The 19,760-nt window shown below is 35.8% G+C and overlaps 1 protein-coding gene across 1 annotated transcript in view; it reads right to left on the bottom strand.

Annotated features, from left to right (window-relative positions):
* LOC107574421 (cadherin EGF LAG seven-pass G-type receptor 1-like) overlaps positions 1-19,760 on the bottom strand; it is a 54,020-nt gene that overhangs the window by 18,440 nt on the left and 15,820 nt on the right. The window contains exons 2-6 of the mRNA XM_016260862.1: positions 18,983-19,621; positions 7,665-7,887; positions 6,500-6,615; positions 5,187-5,275; positions 1,284-1,441 (exon numbers count right to left, since the gene is read on the bottom strand). Coding sequence (XP_016116348.1) covers positions 1,284-1,441; positions 5,187-5,275; positions 6,500-6,615; positions 7,665-7,887; positions 18,983-19,621 — 1,225 coding nt within the window. The remainder of the gene's footprint in view (positions 1-1,283; positions 1,442-5,186; positions 5,276-6,499; positions 6,616-7,664; positions 7,888-18,982; positions 19,622-19,760) is intronic.

Raw genomic sequence — 19,760 nt, forward strand, 5'->3', positions numbered from 1 at the left:
ATAAATCCATGCAGATCTGTGGGTTTATGGGTCAGCACTTACTGCGAGCATTTGGTCTGAGCCCAGCAGTTGCATTTCAGAGGCTTTACAAACATTATCTCCACTTATCTCAGATGAAGCTTCACATCTCATACTGCTCTGTTTTCCACACACAGAGACAATTAGCCAACAATGGCAAATCCCAGCTGCAGATAAGCCGGAGTGTGGTTCCATTGTAGAGCCTATAAAACTGGTTTGACATGAGACAGAGCGCAGATTGGTGGAGATTAGGAAAAAAGATGGAGCTGAGTGTAAGGGGAGTAGCAGAATGCTGTGTAATCTGCTGTAATGATCAGTTATTCAACACCCAACAGTAGTTAGCGTGCCTTCGTGCGCTTAAGTTCCTCTGTCCTGTCACACTCTCCCTTTCAGTGAACAATATCATGCCCTGAGGACTTTAGAAGGTGGAAACATGAATGAATGTGGGAGACGGAGAGAGTGTGAGAAGAAAGAAACAAATAGGGAGAGTACAATTTGTTAGGTAGGGATCACAACAAACATCTCATGTCAACATGAAATCTCAAATGAGACTATTTGCTAACTAAAAAACTCCATGAAATCAAAATAGTGTATTTAGTGTATAAAGTATGCTAACTGAGAAAAGAAATCTGCAGTCAACATGCAATTTTAATGATATCTTTAATAGATGGGGGCTTCAATAAATGTTTTCTGTCTTATTGCGCATCATTTACCTCTAAAGTTTTTTGAAGTTTTTTTTTGTTATAAATAAATACATACGTACATAAATAAAAAGTCTTATTAGTATCAATAATAAAGCATCATTATTATCATTGATAATAAGATAATAATAATAATATTATTTATTTTAGGGCTGTCAAATTGATTAATCGCATCCAAAATTAAAGCTTGTGTTTACATGATATGTGTGTGTGTACTAAATAAATGAATGAATAAATACATAATAAATGCACAAATAAATATTCTTTTAAATACTTTTGAATACGGCATATTATAAAAGCAAAATGAGATGTAAAAGATGTTTCATGTTGACCTGTTTGGGTACCACAGGCCAAAATGTTTCCAGTCTTACTACTATCTCACTTACTATTTTGAAAACAAACAAATAAACAATTAAATAAATATTTGGTATTATTATTATCAATAATAATAATAACAATAATAATCGGTGAATTGTTGAAAATCCTGTTTCACTCTTCAATATGCCACATGAAGTAAAATAGGTTGTAAAAGCTATTTTATGATGACTTTAGGAAAACACTTACTTCTTTTGGCCTGTTTGGGTGCCACGGGCTGCACAGCTGTAGTTCCCAATCTGTCCCCCAAAACGCAGAGCCATGGCCACATCACAGTCATCAACAGCAACCACAGCAACCTTTTCCTCTGAGGGGCCATGAGGGATGCCAAGACGCCCTATATTGGGCTTGAATAAAAACAAATGAAAATGATTAGCAACTTTCATTCAATGATTTTGATTACAGCTAAAATGTGGTGGTAATACAAATTTATTTTTGTTATCTGACAGAAAAAAATTAAAGTAAAATAAGTATTTTCTAGTAAGTCTAATGTAAAAATGTTATTGAAAGTAGCATTATTTTTCATACTAAAAATGCTTTTTTATACAAGAAAATATATAGATGCTTTTGTACTTTAAGGAAGGAGGTCCCTCAAGGAGATCTGTTTTTTGAAAACCCCTAAAATAATGTAATTGCAATCACACACATGTCGTCATTAAACATCGGTCTTAAATCTTCTTCTTACAGTAAATCCTGGCTAAGAAACCCAAAGTTAGTGGATCTGAACAGCATTTGTGAGTTTGGAGATAATAGGTCTTGTTTGTCTGTAATCTCTGAGATGATTGTTTACCACTCGGTGACATTCCGTGGTTTTCTCAGTTCATCTAATTGGATTATGCCAATGAGATGCTGGCACAGAAGAGATACCAGACAAAGAGAGCTCATCATTTTATGTAAAACCTCCCCAGAGACCCAAACTGTTTCCACAACACAGCCAAAATTTGTATTATCATCTGGCAACACCCTTCCCCCACGCAAGAGATTTTTCAAATTTTCTCAACTCATTAAAATTGATTTTGTGGTGCGTATGATGTGCTGAGCTGCTCTTTGATGTCTGCCCTGTGGTGTTAAAAAAATGTGCAATTGACAGTTGAACATCACTCGCTCCTGAAGACATTACAGCGCTGTGGGTCACTATTCAGACTTTATGGCAGATAGAGAGTAAACAGAATAACATTTCTAAAGTGTTTGTCAAATTATTGCGTAATAATAACATTATTATTATTATTAAGAGTGTTTCTGTCTAGAAATCAAAGGAATAATTGAATAAATAACTGTTAATATTTAAACTGTATAATAATAATAATAATAACAGTAATTATTATTATTAGTGCTGCTGTAAATAAAGCAAAGGGATCATTAAAATACATAAATAATAAATAAATGTTAACACTTCTATTAAACTATGCATAATAATAATCTAGAGTAATAATAATAAAATAACTGTTTTTAAATACACATATTTCATATTATATTAATAATATTACTATAAATAAAAAATAAATAGTATATATTATCATATTTCTATAAATAAATAAATATTTATATTCCACTTTTATATTCTGCTAAATAGAAGTATTTTAACTGTATGTATGCAATCTGAAAGATTCATCTTCTTGTTTTTGAAACTATGAGAGCACTCGGAATGATCCTTTTCTCCTTTACTAACTTTTGACAAAAAATTCACACATTAATAAATTAGATGTCAGTTTTAATATTTCTCTTAGTTGCTGCCAGACAGCAGAGATGAAGAAGGGAATGTGAGTAGACTGCTAAACTGATCAACAAGGAAAACCATGGGAGCATTCCTACACACTGAAGCACATCCAACTGGTCTAAGCCTAAAGCCAACTGTTCCATCAACAACAGTCATATAGCTTTAAAAATGGTGTGAAAACCGGGTGAAAAGAAATGGTTTGAGATGCCTTTTAACAGACCTAAAACCATCCAAGTATCAAGTTTCTACTGCTGTAAAGGGGTTGTACGTCTCTATTATTACAATTTTCATCAGGTGCACGACAATCTGTAAAGAAAAACATGCCAAAAAGAAAACTGATCCAGGATCAGAGTGCTGACAACCCTTAAGAGGTCACGGTTTAACCCAAACAGAAGCAAATAAGCAAATCATCATATTATAATAATTCCTCAAGGATCATGCGTCACTGAAGACTGGAGTAATGATGCTGAAAATTCAGTTTGCATCACAGGAATAAATTACATTTTAAAATAATTGAAAACAGAAAACTTTATTACTTATTACTTTATTAACAACATTACTGTTTTAATGTATTTTTGATCAATAAATTCATCTTGGTGAACAGAAGAGACTGGGATAGTTTTTCATCATTAAATAATTCTTCGTTTGTAAAAATCGCAGCAGGACGCCACTAGCTGGAATACTTAAAAGTATGAGGAGACCTGACACTTCAAAACATCACTGCATTACAGCTGCGTCCCGTTGTGTGGTAAATATCTGAAAGTGTCTTGAAAAACACTGGATCAATGGGGAAAGCAAAAGATAAATGGGGTCAAACAGAAGTGATTTACACAGTTTTTGAGTCACAATCACATAGCAGACAATTCAGCTGAATCGTGTTAGAAACTTTTGAATGTCAAAATAGAGATGGATTTTGGTAGAAGATAAGAGATGGATTTTGGTACTTCACCCCAAACCTTACCATATGGACGAGGCTCCAGATGGAGCAAAACTTCATGAAATAAAAAAGCACATTATGGAGATTTACAACAATAGTCTGGGGTGTTTTTCTGTTTAAGTGCAACAGAAAAAATGTGTGCCATCTGGCACTTGGAAACTCAGAGTGCGTTTTTGTAGTCCCGGATTAACTCAACAGGGGGTCTGCTATTGTCTGCGTTCCCCCTATGACTACATTGAACTTGGACTCTTTAAGTGATGGGTTAAGTGAGAGCTACAGGCACAAAATAGCAATAATGACATACCCATGGGGAGAAAAAAGGGCGCTGAGCTTAAGTAGACAGCTTTAGGGTCTGATTTTTCATAAGTGTTTTCAAGTGTAAATGGTGCTTCAATTCAATAATACACTCACTAACTTACATGCTACATTATATTAGATATATTTTGGCTGCAGTCACTGGTATTAATTACTTTTTTAGCCTTTCATCAGTTTAGTGCAACTTGTGTAGAGGTTTAAAAAAAATCTAAGAAATGATGGACCCTCAAAAAGTGAAACTGACAGCATGTTGACTGGCATCCCTCAGGGACAAATGTTTCTTTTGATGAGACTTCAGTGAGATTCTCTAAAGCTTTACTATGATTTAATTCAGGAATACTGTGACAGACTCAAAATGTGTATTTTTGAACAAATACTGTTTTAAAGTTAGGCAGCATGGAAATAAGGTTACTAAAAGGTCAGGAACATAAGAAGGGCTGATGAGAGCTTAATGTATTCAAGCAGAATGAATTGCTCGTGTAACTACAATATGGTAAGGTATTTGCAATTCAGCAACAACAAACAACAAAACACTTGAGAACTATTTGCCTTACAACACAAAGAACAAGAATGTAATACCGTATTTGAATAATACTAACACTATGGGTTTCAAAATACTCTTAAAAATGAGACACTGTGAAATGAGATGCCTGAGTAACAGAATAAACGCACTTAGCTTTTGGCAATGAAACATGACACATGAAGTATTACACATGTACCAAACTTCATAAATGCTGCACTTCTGAAATATGAGGGTCTGAAAACTGAACGGGATCAAAGGAGCAGAAATACAAGCTGTTTCTTTTGACTGAAGTTCTTAGAAGATACTGTGAACTTTGATACAGCTAGAGATGCCACTGATATCATGTGTCTTCTTGCATGAAATATGGACACACTGATCTCATCAAGAATCACACGACTTGTTAGATTCTGACTTTCTCTAGCATAAGACCAAATACAGTTGGGTCTCAATTCAATAATGTATTTAAGAATGGATTCCTGAAAGATTTACACAGAAAAATGTCTCATTTGTGTTTCATGAATGAGGCCCATTAGTTTTCCTTCACTGACTTTCCAACCACAACAGCCTCCATTTTCATTGTGTTTGGTACAAATGACTTACCTTGTTGTAGTAATGTAGATGCACTGTGCGCCATTGTCCATCACTAACCCCACCAGCTACAAATGGAGTCACTGCAGTTTTAGATTCTCCTAAAGAGAAATAACAGGAAAGAAGAAAACAGTTTTGCTGACATTCAAGAAAGTGTAATTCTGCAAGTGATAATTAGATTCAAAAAATATTTTTTAAATGTGTGATATATATATTCGCACAACAACAAAATAATTATAAATATACAATTATATTTCTATAACTTAACAGAATATTACAAGTAGTATATGCCTATATATTATAAATGTATTTATATATTTTTTTATTTATTTTTTGCTTAACACTTATCCCCAATATGCAATATACAGTAATACAATTCCCACATAACAAAAATTCCAAACTACTTAAAAGGGTCCAAAGTGCCTGGAGGATTTTAATTTGTGTAGCATTTTTCCAGTCTAGTGGACAAAATAAGTAAATCATTGTCGAGGAGATAATAGTGTGCCAGGACCTCCCATGACAGCACTTTCCCTCAGTGCATACAATGTCAAATATCTTAGTTGTTTATATCTCTCTCCAATTCAATTATGTTGAGTGATGGCTAGCAAGCTGGGACGGACCTTTGACCTATGATGGGTTCATAATTTACCAGAATCACTGTGTTGTTTGATGTTTTACATTCCAGGACAGTGGAGGAAATGCCTTTCACTGTCTTTATTCTCAGCTCATGTGGACGGGTGACCCTCAGTGTTGTAGTAAGACGTAACAAGCATCTGCTTATACCAAGACGCTCTAGGGAAGAATTCCACTGTCGTATTTCCTTTGAAAACAATTCTGACCAGTTAAAGAGACGGGACGTGGTATTTCACGCACACTGACTGGACAGTAACTCTTGTGGATGTGTGAGGTTTGATAAAACAAAGGAACAGGTAGACAGAGGAAGTGTGTTTTAATGCTCTTTGGCCACCTGCTTCCTTTGGCACCGTTCTGGATACACATATACGCACTAATGTTTGAGAAATGACACTCAAAAAAGTTCAGATTCAAAACTGACTAAAACCCATTTAGTTGTTTGTAGTTTGAGCAGACACAAAACAAAACAAAACAAAATATGTAGTTTATTTTTTTTTTTTTAAATGTGACTGCAATATCTGTAATATCATAAAAATAAATTAATAAATTAATATTTTTTAAAATGTATTGGTTTCTTGATTTTTTTTTATTAAACAAAAGCACTGGGTACTATTCTTAAAATTTCAATCATTATTTGAAATGATTATATATTTGAATTTTATATAAAAAATAAAATGAATCGTCTTACTTACCAGCAGAGAAGGTCAGCTGGATTTGCTCTTCAACAATTTCAATCGCAATGAAATCATGCCTTTCATTAAACCTGCCATTATATAGGAGCAGAGCGTTTCTCTCCCTGGTAGTAAACCTATGAATAAAAAAAAAAAGATATATATATTTAAAACCTTAATGATGACCATAATTAGTTTGTTCAATATGAACTTTAATGCATGATAATGAGCTTATTCAATTCAAAGTGTAAATTAGGCCATTTTAAAAAAGTTTCATAAATTCGTTTTTATGTTGTTTACACCAGATTTATCATATTTTAATCAGACATTCCATTTGAATGAATATTCATTTCTGATCCACAGATCAAGAGCAGGAAAAAAAGCCCAGGAACATCCTAAGATCACTCACAACAAAAACATGCAGGCTTGACAGAAGAATAAAAAAAGATAGGGAGTGGAGGAAAAGGAAGTCATAAAACCTGCCAAGAGACACAGTTAGAGGTAATGACGCTGTAATTATATATATTTTTGCAGGGAGAGGTGTCAGATAGCACATGGAAATGGGGCAGACTCACAGGAAGTATGAACGAAGATGCCTCACCACACTCGGCATCCTGTTTTCATGTTTGCCATGAGAAGAACTTGTGTGGTTGGTATGCAACGGTCTAGCTAAAATTGCTAGATCGGTTACATGGTAATTAATAAATGCCATTATGGGAAAGTGAGACGACGCTGAGAAGGTTAAACAGGTGTTTACCTTTAGAAAATCATTTCTCTGCAGGACATTTTCCCAGGACCCAAGTGCACAAGATTTGCACGAGAATAATTGTCATAAACTAAACATGACATAAAATATATACAAACGAAATAGAAATATGCAACAAAAAAAAAATTTATTTAAACTATCAAAACCAAATAACAAAAACTGAACTGAACTGAAATGTAATATATATATATATAATTTAAAAATAGTATTGAAATAGAAATTTATTATTTCTATTAATACAAATGATCATTTGATTTATTATGAGATATTTTTATTTTTTAAAGTATTACAATAAAATATAATTATATTAATAACATTTATTTATTAAGCCTAGGTTCTTTTTATTTTAATAGTTTTTAAATAAAATAATTTTATTATTATAGAAACTGATGGATGGAGGTTTCCAGAGGTTTTACTTACGTAAAGGAGAGGGTGAAATGGAATCTTTGCCTCAGGCCTCTGAAGGTGATGAAGGACTGGCCAGGGAAGCTGCGTGTGGTCATCTCGCAATAGGGCTCCTCGTACTCGCCGTCAGCACACTGGCACAGGAAACCTCCCACCAGCAGGTCCACACACCTGCCTCCATTCTTACACACACCAGGAACACAACGGCCTGAACGCACATTCACCTCACAGCGCTCTCCTGAAAAGAAAATACCCCAGAGAAATGTCACTACAACAAACTACTTTTAACATTTACTGAAAAAAGTGAGTGGTGCTAATAATGAATGCCTAGAATGTTATTGCCAAGGTTATGAAATGTCACATTTAAGCTTAAAATATTATTTTTGTCTTTTTTGCCTGTATTGTCAATCTGACTTTTTAATTATCAGATTACATTATTAATAACGAAGGTTAAAATGGGATGCGCTAGAACAGGGGTGTCAAAATCAATTCCTGGAGGGCCACAGTCCTGCAGAGTTTAGCTTTAACCCTAATTAAATGCACCTGATCCAGATAATCAAGTCCTTCAGGCTCATTTGAAAACTACATGGTATGTGTGTTGGAGCAGGGTTGGAACTAAACTCTGCAGGCTCCCCTTTAAAGGTTCATCATGGAACTATCAATGTCAATAAAGAACCTTTACTGTCAAGACTGTAAAAAGCTCTGATTCAATTTCCAGCCATGCAAACTGAGGTAATAAACCCACATTTCATACATACACTGACACATACTAAGTGCATTTCAGTCGTGGAACTCAATTTCAGATAATAATTGGAAACTTGTTCTCTTAACCCAACCTTCTAACCCAGTCACTTCAGTGAGCTTAGTTTTAGTCCCAACAGGACAATGGCTTCCAGTTCTGTCTAAACGAGAAGGCTTCAGAGAGACCATTGAGCACCATGTCCTCTTTGCTTAGTGATTCCTGGCGGCCGCTGTGCTCATTGACCCAGACTAACCTTTGTTCATACTCTAAAGAAACAGGACCACAGCCAAGCAACAGAAGAACGATGAAAGAGCCCTGGTGGTCTGTAAGACACCTGTCATGCTCCGCTAGTCTCTTGTAATGTGACATGAGATATGGGGTGAACCGATGACGACTCGCTATTGGAAGATGCCGCTAGCAAAAGTGACATCATTCACATTGTTACAGGTAGATGTTTGCCAGAGGGTTCCTTTGATATTCATCACAATATACAATTCCGAGATTGAGTTAAGGGCATTTGATCAAATTAAGATAAAATTATGAAAAACACAGCTCAGAGTAAGACTGCTTTGCTTTATATTGCAATAAAGGTCAACTGAACCTGATAATCTTGTTTCCTGAGTGTTTTTAGCCCTGTTGTCATGTGTGTGTGTGTGTGTGTGTGTGTATAGAGGGACCAAAAATTTATTTTTGCCACATCTGTCAACAACAGGTGAATAAAAAAAAAATTAATAATATATAATAATTATAATTAAAATTAGTACACGTTATTGAAATTCAATTTGAAATGTAAAGTAGAATTAAAAAGAATTGACATTAAAATAATTCCATAATCATACCAGAATTAAAGGCACAATATGTAAGATTTTTTTATTAAAATATCCAAAAATCACTAGCACAGTTTTATTTATTTTGCTGACTTGTGTACTTACATTATCCCAAATGTTTCAAAGAATGTTTAAATCCAGAGAAATAAGCCATTTTAACTAGTGACACGGAGCGTGTCCATAGTGTCATTGTGTCACCTGCCAATGACGTCATAACCCCTCGATTTCCGTAGAAAACATGGAAACACCAAAGACGCTTTAATATGTTATGCATTTTATTAGACAGGTGACGACTGCACAGAGTAGGATTATAACAGAACTTTCAAATGTATCTAGTGTGATAAAACAGCACTGGTTACTTCCGCTGTTTTCCGGAAGGACTCGTTCAGTGGCTTCATTTCGCTTCGACGGCTTTCTGCCTCATACTACGACGTTAATAAATCGTTAATACATTAGCTCATCCATGAACATGATTTCTGCCCGAGTCCTGTCGGATTGCTTCGGCTGTGGGGATGAAGACCACAACTCCCATGACTCCACACTCAGTCACAGCGTCATCAAACTACGCCTTTGTTTCTTTGTTTGTTTTCAATACGCACCCTCTAGTGGCAAAAAATTACATATTGTGCCTTTAACTATAATTTTGAACAAAACAAGAAAAGTTTGTCAAGATAGATAGATATAGATACTAAATAAAGATTGCTTTCTAGCCATAAAACCATATTTAGCAATAAAATACTTTAATTTAATTTTAAATTAATTAAAAAAAAAATCAAAAAACAAAGACAACTATCGAAGAGTTATTTAAACATTTTTTTCTATCATATTTGTGGTGAATAGTGCATGATTGTGTGATCTGCAGCTTCATATACATATAAAACATTCACTGACACATTGTGATTTTGTTCTACATTTTTACATTTTAGTAGCTTACTGTGAGTATTTTATGTTTCACCACATTCAGAAGAAAAGATTAGCTTCCTAAAATGAACAGGATCTAAACATAAACAAATTTTCCACTGATGTAAAAGTTATTAGAATTAGATGGTTTGTGTGCCTTAGATCATATAGCCATTTGAAAAGTGTTTAATTTGTTCTCCACAACCAATTCTTACTTATATATGTCACTTTCTGTGTGTTATTTTGGACTCTGTGTGTGTACCTAGACGTGTGTGGTTTGCTTTCACCCGAGATGGAAATATTCGCACAAGACACAGAAACATGCTGATAACAATCTCCCCGAAAATCCATCATCATGCTGACAAATGCAGTAGCCTAAGAACAAACATCTGAGGTTTGCTTGGAGGACTTTACCTTGTTGCACTTGTAATCCTGTATCTCTGATTCCTGGCCAGTTCAGTGTGCACACCCTTGTGTACCTGCCATTACCTTGACAAGATCTGGGCCCAAAGGAACTATGTTGTCTGGGACACACAAAAGAGTTCCGAAGAGGTAATGATCCAAATGTCAGCCAGATAATCCCTCATTTCGGAGGAATTACAGGGATACATTACTCTGTAATGAGAGAAACCCATGAGAGGAACTACAGAGGCCACTGTCAACACCTCTAGTTATGACCACATACTACCTGAGGGCTTGAGAGGGCAGAGGTTCACTGCTCTTTACTGTAGTCCAGAAACCTGAGCTGACAAACAGACAGAAGCTGTCAAAGTGAATGATCCAGTGAGGGAACTCTGAACCTTGGGACTGAGGGTCTGGATGCCATTCCTGCTGTCAAACTTACACAGGATAATTCCTTCCCCTATGAGCGGATCTCCATTCAAGTTATGACAGAAGCAAAACTAATGACGCTCTCACAAGTCTGAGCAACTGAGAAGAGGACCATTTGCAACCAATTTGCAATCAATTATCCATACAAAACACACACAAATTTTTTTTTTTGTGGTGTTTGCTATGGCGCACATCACTATTAGCTCACTATTGCTTGGATTTGGGTTAGGGATGTGAAGAAACCACTCCCCCGTTTAAGTATTAAACATTAAGACGCAACTTTTTTAACATGAATGACACCTCAAATCATGCTGTTATAAGCTATAAGTCTTGCAATTTTCACTTGGCAGATAATGAATTGGGTATAAAATTGTGCACCATTCAGACTTGAATTGAGAATGCTGTTTGAATGCTACATAATTGCAACTCAGACAGATAGACAAACAGACGGACGGACGGACGGACAGACAGACAGATAGACAGATAGATAGATAGATGATTAAAGTGCCCCTATTATGCCTTTTCGAATATTACCTTTCATGTAGTGTGTCATGTAGCTGTATGTGAACATAAACTATCTGCAAAGTTGTGAAGCCGACAGTGCACGATAAATAAAGTTATTGTCTATCAAAAAAAAAAGAGTCGGCTCGCAATCACCTAAACGTGTCGTCAGGAATTTGAATCTTATTCTGTTACGGCTCTACGTCACAAAGTAACATATTTGCATAATGTCCGCCCACGTTCTACGTCGCCAACTTGCCCGCACACAAAAATTTCTGTGTGGTTAACATCATGTCTAGAGACGCTGTATCCTACGCTGTGAGAGTAAATTTGTTTCATCACATCTTATAACTACCACAAACTTGTTAACACTTGACACTTACCACTGAGAAACGTCCTGCTCCAGTCGTGCTTGCGAATCAGTCTCTTGTCGATCAGCCACTTCAACCGTTTCATCATCAGACTCCACAATCGATACCATCTTTTCTATGTATTGACAAGTCTCCAGGGCTGTCATTCCGTCATGGCAATGGACATTTCGTTTCCGACACGCGCTGTACGCGGTAGACCAATCCAGGGCCAATCTCTCTACAGCTCTGGACCAATCACAAAGGACTGCGCCATCTGACCAATCACAGCAGTGAGGGCTCACGGAAAGGAGGGGTTTAGAGAGACTGATTCTTTGAACTGCTTCGCATGAGTCATTTACGAATCGTTTAGAAATTAGGTAAAATTAAATCTTTAAAATAAATTTTTTGACCTTGCATGCAGGTAAACCTGTTTTAGGAGACTCATAAAACAATATTAGCAACCTTAAAACCTTAAAATGGGGGCACTTTAACATGATGACCTGATACTGACCTGTAAAATCTTGCGGGCACTCACAGGTGTATCCCCCCATCCCCCCTCGGCATTTCCCGTTATTCTGACATGGGCCTGAGTAACAAAGATCCACCTCCATCTCACAGTAGTCTCCAGTGAAACCATCAGGACATCGACACCGTAGCCCGTTCACAGGGTGTATGGGCCTGAAAAGAACCGTGTTGGAAGCCACGAAGGGAGCTGTACTGTCAAACTTCAGAACAGCTACACACTTCATGTAGTTCTCACAGGGTTCCCGCAGACAGATATTATCATCAAAAGGCAGGACGCGCTGGGTGGAAATCAATGTCAACAACGTACGGTTCAGGTACAGCTGCTCCAGCAGCTCCTCTGATGGGAAATAACGTCTCGGAGCTCCACCCGGAAGCAGGGCTGAGAAAGTGACGTTGAGAATGCTGCCGCTAGCGTCTGTATCATTTTGGACGTTGAAGACGAAGACACCGTCAGGACTGGTGGACAGGACCGCGGCTATGCCTTCGGTGAAGAGTGAGAGCAGAGGGGAGAGGAAACGCTCCTGAGACATGTTCTCCAGACGAACAGTGATGCTGTTCGTCAACATGTCGTCCGTGATGATGGTCACCCGTAGGGTGCAGAGGGCCGAGACCTGGTGGAGTCCATCTGTGAAGACACAAAGGCACATTGAGGGACTCGGTTAATGTTTAAACTGAAATGAATGGCATGGTAGGAGCTGGCAGGTGGTAAGTTTACATTCTTGTGAGTGAGATGAACTTTAAGAACATACTGGAACATGGAACTTAATTCTGTGATTGTTCATCAAGCATTTCGACCTTCACAGCTGTATGATAATTTTTCACTCTGTTTGAACAGCAATACAACCAGCTTCCTGTTAAAAAATGTATCTACTCTGAACACAAAAATAAAAATAAGTTTGAATTGTTTGGTTTGGAGAGGAGGTGTTGATTATGTTTTATTTTTTTTTTTTTCCAAGGAACAAATATAAATATATTGTTCATATACTTATTTGAATATAAGTATATATTTGTAATATATCTGATACTATAAAAATACTGCAAAAAACTGTGTATTATTATTATTATTAACAATGACGATGTTATTATAAATAAATAAATATGTACTATAACTATTGTTTACTATTTGTTTTAATATTATAAATTATTTTTTACCAGGAAAATTATGAATATCATTCTGATACTTATTTGAATACAAGCATATTTTTAATATTCCTGATACTATAAATATATTGCAATGTATTATTGTTATTGTTATTATTATTACTAATAAACAAACAAACAAATAATTAAATGATTACTATTGTTGTTAATATTATAATTTTTTTCAAGGAAAAATACTAATATTTCTTTTAATATATATTTTGTATACAATAATTTTTTTAAATATATCTGATACTATAAAATATAAAAAAACAATTAGACATCATTATCAAATTAGTATTATTATTAGTGTTATTATTATTATTATTAGCATTTAACATTATTTTTAGCATTATTAATAGTAATTATACTACTACTACTACCAATAAATAAATAAATAAATATGATGATGATAATTGTTAATATTATTAACAACATTTATTTATATATTTATTTAGTTAGTTATTTAGTGGTGGTTCCATTGGGGAAAAAACCAACAACTTTCCATTTCATTCATCCCCACTTTATCATTGCTAAATGGTGAAGAGCAAAAGTGTCTAAGTGTTGTGTTGTACATCTGGCCGCTGTGTCACATTCGCTCTGTCCTTTAGTTTGACAGGTATTGTTCATAGTCCAGTGTATTCTCTTGTACCAACTGCAGGCTCCTAGTGTAAAGGGCCCCTCTGTAATGTGAATGAGAGAGCTATAATTGCAGGACAATGAGGACATGTTTCCACTCTGTTACACTGTCCTTTCACATACTGTCAGCTACGACAAACACGCAGTTGTAGACACAACAAGGAGTTTCTCTCTTGCACGCACACACATTTGCACACGCACACAAAAACGCCATGCATACACATTCAATTAAATGTTTTGCACTGTGATGCACTTTATTTGCAATTAAACGTATTTCACTGGTGTGCGCCATTTAAACAATTCAGTTTAACAAATATCACCCTACTTATTCTTATTATAACATAAGAGGAGATAAAAAATTTTTTTTTTTTTTTTTTTAAATTATCATAGCAAATCTTTAAAAACTATATAAAAAATGCACAATATTAGTGATCATAAAAACTATTTAAAAAGTACTTCCTATGCCAGACAGTTATTTTATCTTCTTTTGTTACTGTAGATTAAAATATTTTGACACCTTATTTAATTAATTAACCATATATTATGCTATTTATTCCATTCTTATTTGTAATTGATTCACAGCCTAAAAATAATTTCCTAACTTTTTGCATTATTAAAAAAGGAAATTCTGGCAAACTTGCAACCTTGGCAAATCACAAATTTGTCACATACTAATCACAATTTTCCCACAAGTAAACTTTTTCTGCAAGGGAAACGGCTGAATAACAGGCCACTTCCTGTTCCACTGTGTTCATAATACTCAATAATCCCATAAACTACTAAACTATGTATCTTTTAAATATGCTTAGTAAACTTTGCTATATGATGCCAGACATCTGATGCTTATACTGAGAAGGCAGCAGTAATGTATACACTAAGTGTTTTTTTGTTTTTTGTCTTGTCTTTAATGAGTTCTGCAATACAATCCCAACTTTGTATATTATATTACACTCTGAAATGCATTAAGTGTCTCCCTCTCCCTCTCTGTTGATTTTCTTACCAGTAAGTGCTACTAAAGCATAACAAACACTCTGGCATATAATAAAATATTACAGAGACACTTTACAATAAAGTGCTGATGAAAACTGATCCAAGCACTTGAAATCTTCTCTAAACAGAATTTGAAGAAAGCACTAAATGTATGTAAATGTATCATAGTTCATTTATCCAGACATAATAACATCATAATTTACCCAGACATCATAAGTAATTTTCACTACCAAAATGTGCATCATACAAAAGTCATGAAAATGTTCTTTAAATCAAACATTAAAACGGCATAGACAAGAAATATGCAAAACTGTTAAATGACACGCACCAGAAAAAGTGTTCAACAAACAGATCATTCTCAGAATTGTCCCATACATAATATTCATAATATTCTTTTCGAACAATCTGAGGACGAAGGCAAACACACAGGACAGCTTTTCAGGACGGCGTTTTCCGAGGGAAAAGGCCAAACAATCTGTGCAAAGATGAATGTTCGGTGTAGTCTACACACTCTAAAGACACTTACTCTACACTCGCAGGAGCTCGCCTGCAAACGAACACATAGCGGGAAATTTAGAGGTTTTAGTGTTAAACTATCCTATAGATAATGTCAAGGTCAGTGTCCTGGTTACCAACTGGTAACCAACTATGTGGATGACGTGAATCAAAGATTTGGGCCTCAAGGTCTCTTTCAACAAACTTTCTGTTCAAAATGGTGAAATTGTATCATATCATGCAACTTAGCTAATACGAAAAGTACAACATACAACTTTTTTTCCCCTCCTATCAAAATCATGGATATGTTTGTTTGGGTTACACATTTTTGTACAGTTTTGCCATCTCATATAAGTTATTGCAACTTTTTATGAGAACAGGTTCCCTATTTACACCAAGAGTGATGCATCAAAGCAATGATTTTTCATACCAAATATATCATAATTTGTTTTAAAAAAAATCTAGCATATTTTAATGTGAACATTAATGAGATTTGAGCAGCAGTGAAGGAGAAAGTTTTTCAACAAATAACAATCAGTGTTGGGTTTAATGCATTACTAAGTAATTAGTAACTGTAATTTAATTACTTTTAATAAATTACTTCCGATGTAATTGCATTAAATACTGTATAGACTATAGAACAATTCCATATAAAACAATAGTGGATTTAACATCAAAAGTTTACATCTAATGTTAAAATGTATGTTTTTAATGTTACTTTCTCCCTTTAAAGGGGTCATATGATGCGATTTAAAATTTTCCTTTCTCTTTGGAGTGTTACAAGCTGTTCGTGAATAGATAAGATCCCTAAAGTTGCAAAGACTAAAGTCTCAAACCCAAAGAGATATTCTTTATAAAAGTTAAGACTGGTCCATGCCCTCCTAAAACGCCTCATTTAAACATGCCCCCACATGTCTACGTCATGATGTGGGAAGATTTGCAAAACACCGCCCAAACGTTCACGCAAAGAAAGAAGGAGTAACTTTATTGTATCATTTCCGTCCCACGCTTGAGGTATTTGGCCAATCACAACGCACTGGATAGCTGGCCAATCAGAGCACACCTCGCTTTTCAGACCAATGAGCTTTGTAAAAATCTACGTGTTTCAGAAAAGCGGGACATAGAGGAGAAACAATAATGTACATTATGTGGAAAATAATGTGTTTTTTTAACCTTAAACCGCATAAAAACATTTCATTACACCAAATACACAAAATAATGTTCTTTTTAGCAACATCATATGACCCCTTTAAATACTTTAGTCAGTTCAAGAATAATTTATTTAATTTCTATTATTATTTGAAAGAATAAAAAAAGCAGTTTCATCATGTCTATTCTTGTGTTGTTCAGCTGGTCGAGGTTGATATAGGATTTAGAAAGTAATTAGTAATAAGTAATTCAATACATTTTAGAGAGGGAGTAATTAGTACAGCATTGTAATTACACTGTTGAAGATGTAATTAGTAGGCAGTAATTAATTACTTTTTTAGAGTAACTTACCCAACACTGAAACAATTCTGATTTAATAAAATAGACTTAAAATATGCAGAGACTGCTGGACTACATTTATTATTTTATGGAAAAGACCAACTTGAACATTCTGCTAAACCTCTTCTTTTGTGTTCCATGGAAGAAAGAAAGCCATACGGGTTTGGATCAGCATGAGTGTGTGTAAATAATGACAGTATTGTCATTTCTGGATGATCTAATGCTTTAAATATGGAGTGTCATGGGGTGAGAATACAAAACATAGAATACAAACACATCAGACTTATTTGTCTCTTTTCAGTCATCTATCCTTAAACACTCCTCAAAAAGCATGTGGGAACGTAGACAGCTGATTGGCAGTTGGCTGGTGCAACAGTAGCAGAGACTGAAAAAAATCTCCAGCCAAAGCATCAGTTAGCCAATGCCAAGACCAGCAGTGGCCACAGCAACATCACGGCTGATGGCTGACCTAAATATGTGCGAAGCCAAGCCAACTGGTGCCTGTCGCACAATAGGCACAGCTGAGAGAGACGGGCTACTGAGTGCACAAGGCATTGAGGGCAAAGCTGTGCCCCTCTGAAAATATCAAATCCCATTTCCATCACATAGGAAAATATGCTAAATCATAATTATGAGATAAAAAGTCAACATTACGACATAGTAAGAGTTAAAATGTGAAATTATGACATAAGTCAAAATTGAGATAGTCATAATTATGACAAAAGGTCAAAATTACACAAGTCAAATTAATAAGTCAAAACTGTAAATCATATTTGTAAGATAAAAATGTATGACGTCAAGTCATAAAAAGACAAAATTATGATATAAAAGGTTGAAAATATGAGAATGTCATAATTATGAGATAAAAAGTCTATATTGACATATTTAATCATAATAAATAAAAAGTATAGATATTTAGTCATAATTATGAGATAAAAATTCTGACATAAGTCAGAGTTATAATATAAAATTTGAAATTATGGTATAAAAAGTCCAAATTGAGAAAAAGTCCAAATTATGATATAAAAAGTTTAAATGAGATATTTAGTCATAATAATTATGAGATTAAAACTTTTAATAACTGATATGGTGCAAATATATTGTGCATCCTTATTGTAAACACAATATTTGTTCGTTTCTTAAACATTTTTTCCCCCTGTGGTCATCGACAGCATGCCACATTAACATTCTATGTTGCTCAAATAGTTTCAATAATTTGTTTGTTTGTTTCTTGCTTCACACAGCTATCCTCCATTTAGCCCTACATTCCCTTCTTAAGGCCTATTAACAGACAAAAATTTCTGTGTGGTTAACATCATGTCTAGAGACGCTGTATCCTACGCTGTGAGAGTAAATTTGTTTCATCACATCTTATAACTACCACAAACTTGTTAACACTTGACACTTACCACTGAGAAACGTCCTGCTCCAGTCGTGCTTGCGAATCAGTCTCTTGTTGATCAGCCAGTCCAACCATTTCATCATCAGACTCCGGCTCGAATTGGTAAGGTACAATCGATACCATCTTTTCTATGTATTGACAAGTCTCCAGGGCTGTCATTCCGTCATGGCAATGGACATTTCGTTTCCGACACGCGCTGTACGCGGTAGACCAATCCAGGGCCAATCTCTCTACAGCTCTGGACCAATCACAAAGGACTGCGCCATCTGACCAATCACAGCAGTGAGGGCTCACGGAAAGGAGGGGTTTAGAGAGACTGATTCTTTGAACTGCTTCGCATGAGTCATTTACGAATCGTTTAGAAATTAGGTAAAATTAAATCTTTAAAATAAATTTTTTGACCTTGCATGCAGGTAAACCTGTTTTAGGAGACTCATAAAACAATATTAGCAACCTTAAAATGGCATAATAGGGGCACTTTAACATGATGACCTGATACTGACCTGTAAAATCTTGCGGGCACTCACAGGTGTATCCCCCCTCTCGACTGCGGCATTTCCCGTTATTCTGACATGGGCCTGAGTAACAAAGATCCACCTCCATCTCACAGTAGTCTCCAGTGAAACCATCAGGACATCGACACCGTAGCCCGTTCACAGGGTGTATGGGCCTGAAAAGAACCGTGTTGGAAGCCACGAAGGGAGCTGTACTGTCAAACTTCAGAACAGCTACACACTTCATGTAGTTCTCACAGGGTTCCCGCAGACAGATATTATCATCAAAAGGCAGGACGCGCTGGGTGGAAATCAATGTCAACAACGTACGGTTCAGGTACAGCTGCTCCAGCAGCTCCTCTGATGGGAAATAACGTCTCGGAGCTCCACCCGGAAGCAGGGCTGAGAAAGTGACGTTGAGAATGCTGCCGCTAGCGTCTGTATCATTTTGGACGTTGAAGACGAAGACACCGTCAGGACTGGTGGACAGGACCGCGGCTATGCCTTCGGTGAAGAGTGAGAGCAGAGGGGAGAGGAAACGCTCCTGAGACATGTTCTCCAGACGAACAGTGATGCTGTTCGTCAACATGTCGTCCGTGATGATGGTCACCCGTAGGGTGCAGAGGGCCGAGACCTGGTGGAGTCCATCTGTGAAGACACAAAGGCACATTGAGGGACTCGGTTAATGTTTAAACTGAAATGAATGGCATGGTAGGAGCTGGCAGGTGGTAAGTTTACATTCTTGTGAGTGAGATGAACTTTAAGAACATACTGGAACATGGAACTT

This window comes from Sinocyclocheilus grahami, unplaced genomic scaffold (genome assembly GCF_001515645.1).
Source record: "Sinocyclocheilus grahami isolate Dianchi unplaced genomic scaffold, SAMN03320097.WGS_v1.1 scaffold31.1, whole genome shotgun sequence".
NCBI classification, from domain to species: Eukaryota; Metazoa; Chordata; class Actinopteri; order Cypriniformes; family Cyprinidae; genus Sinocyclocheilus; species Sinocyclocheilus grahami.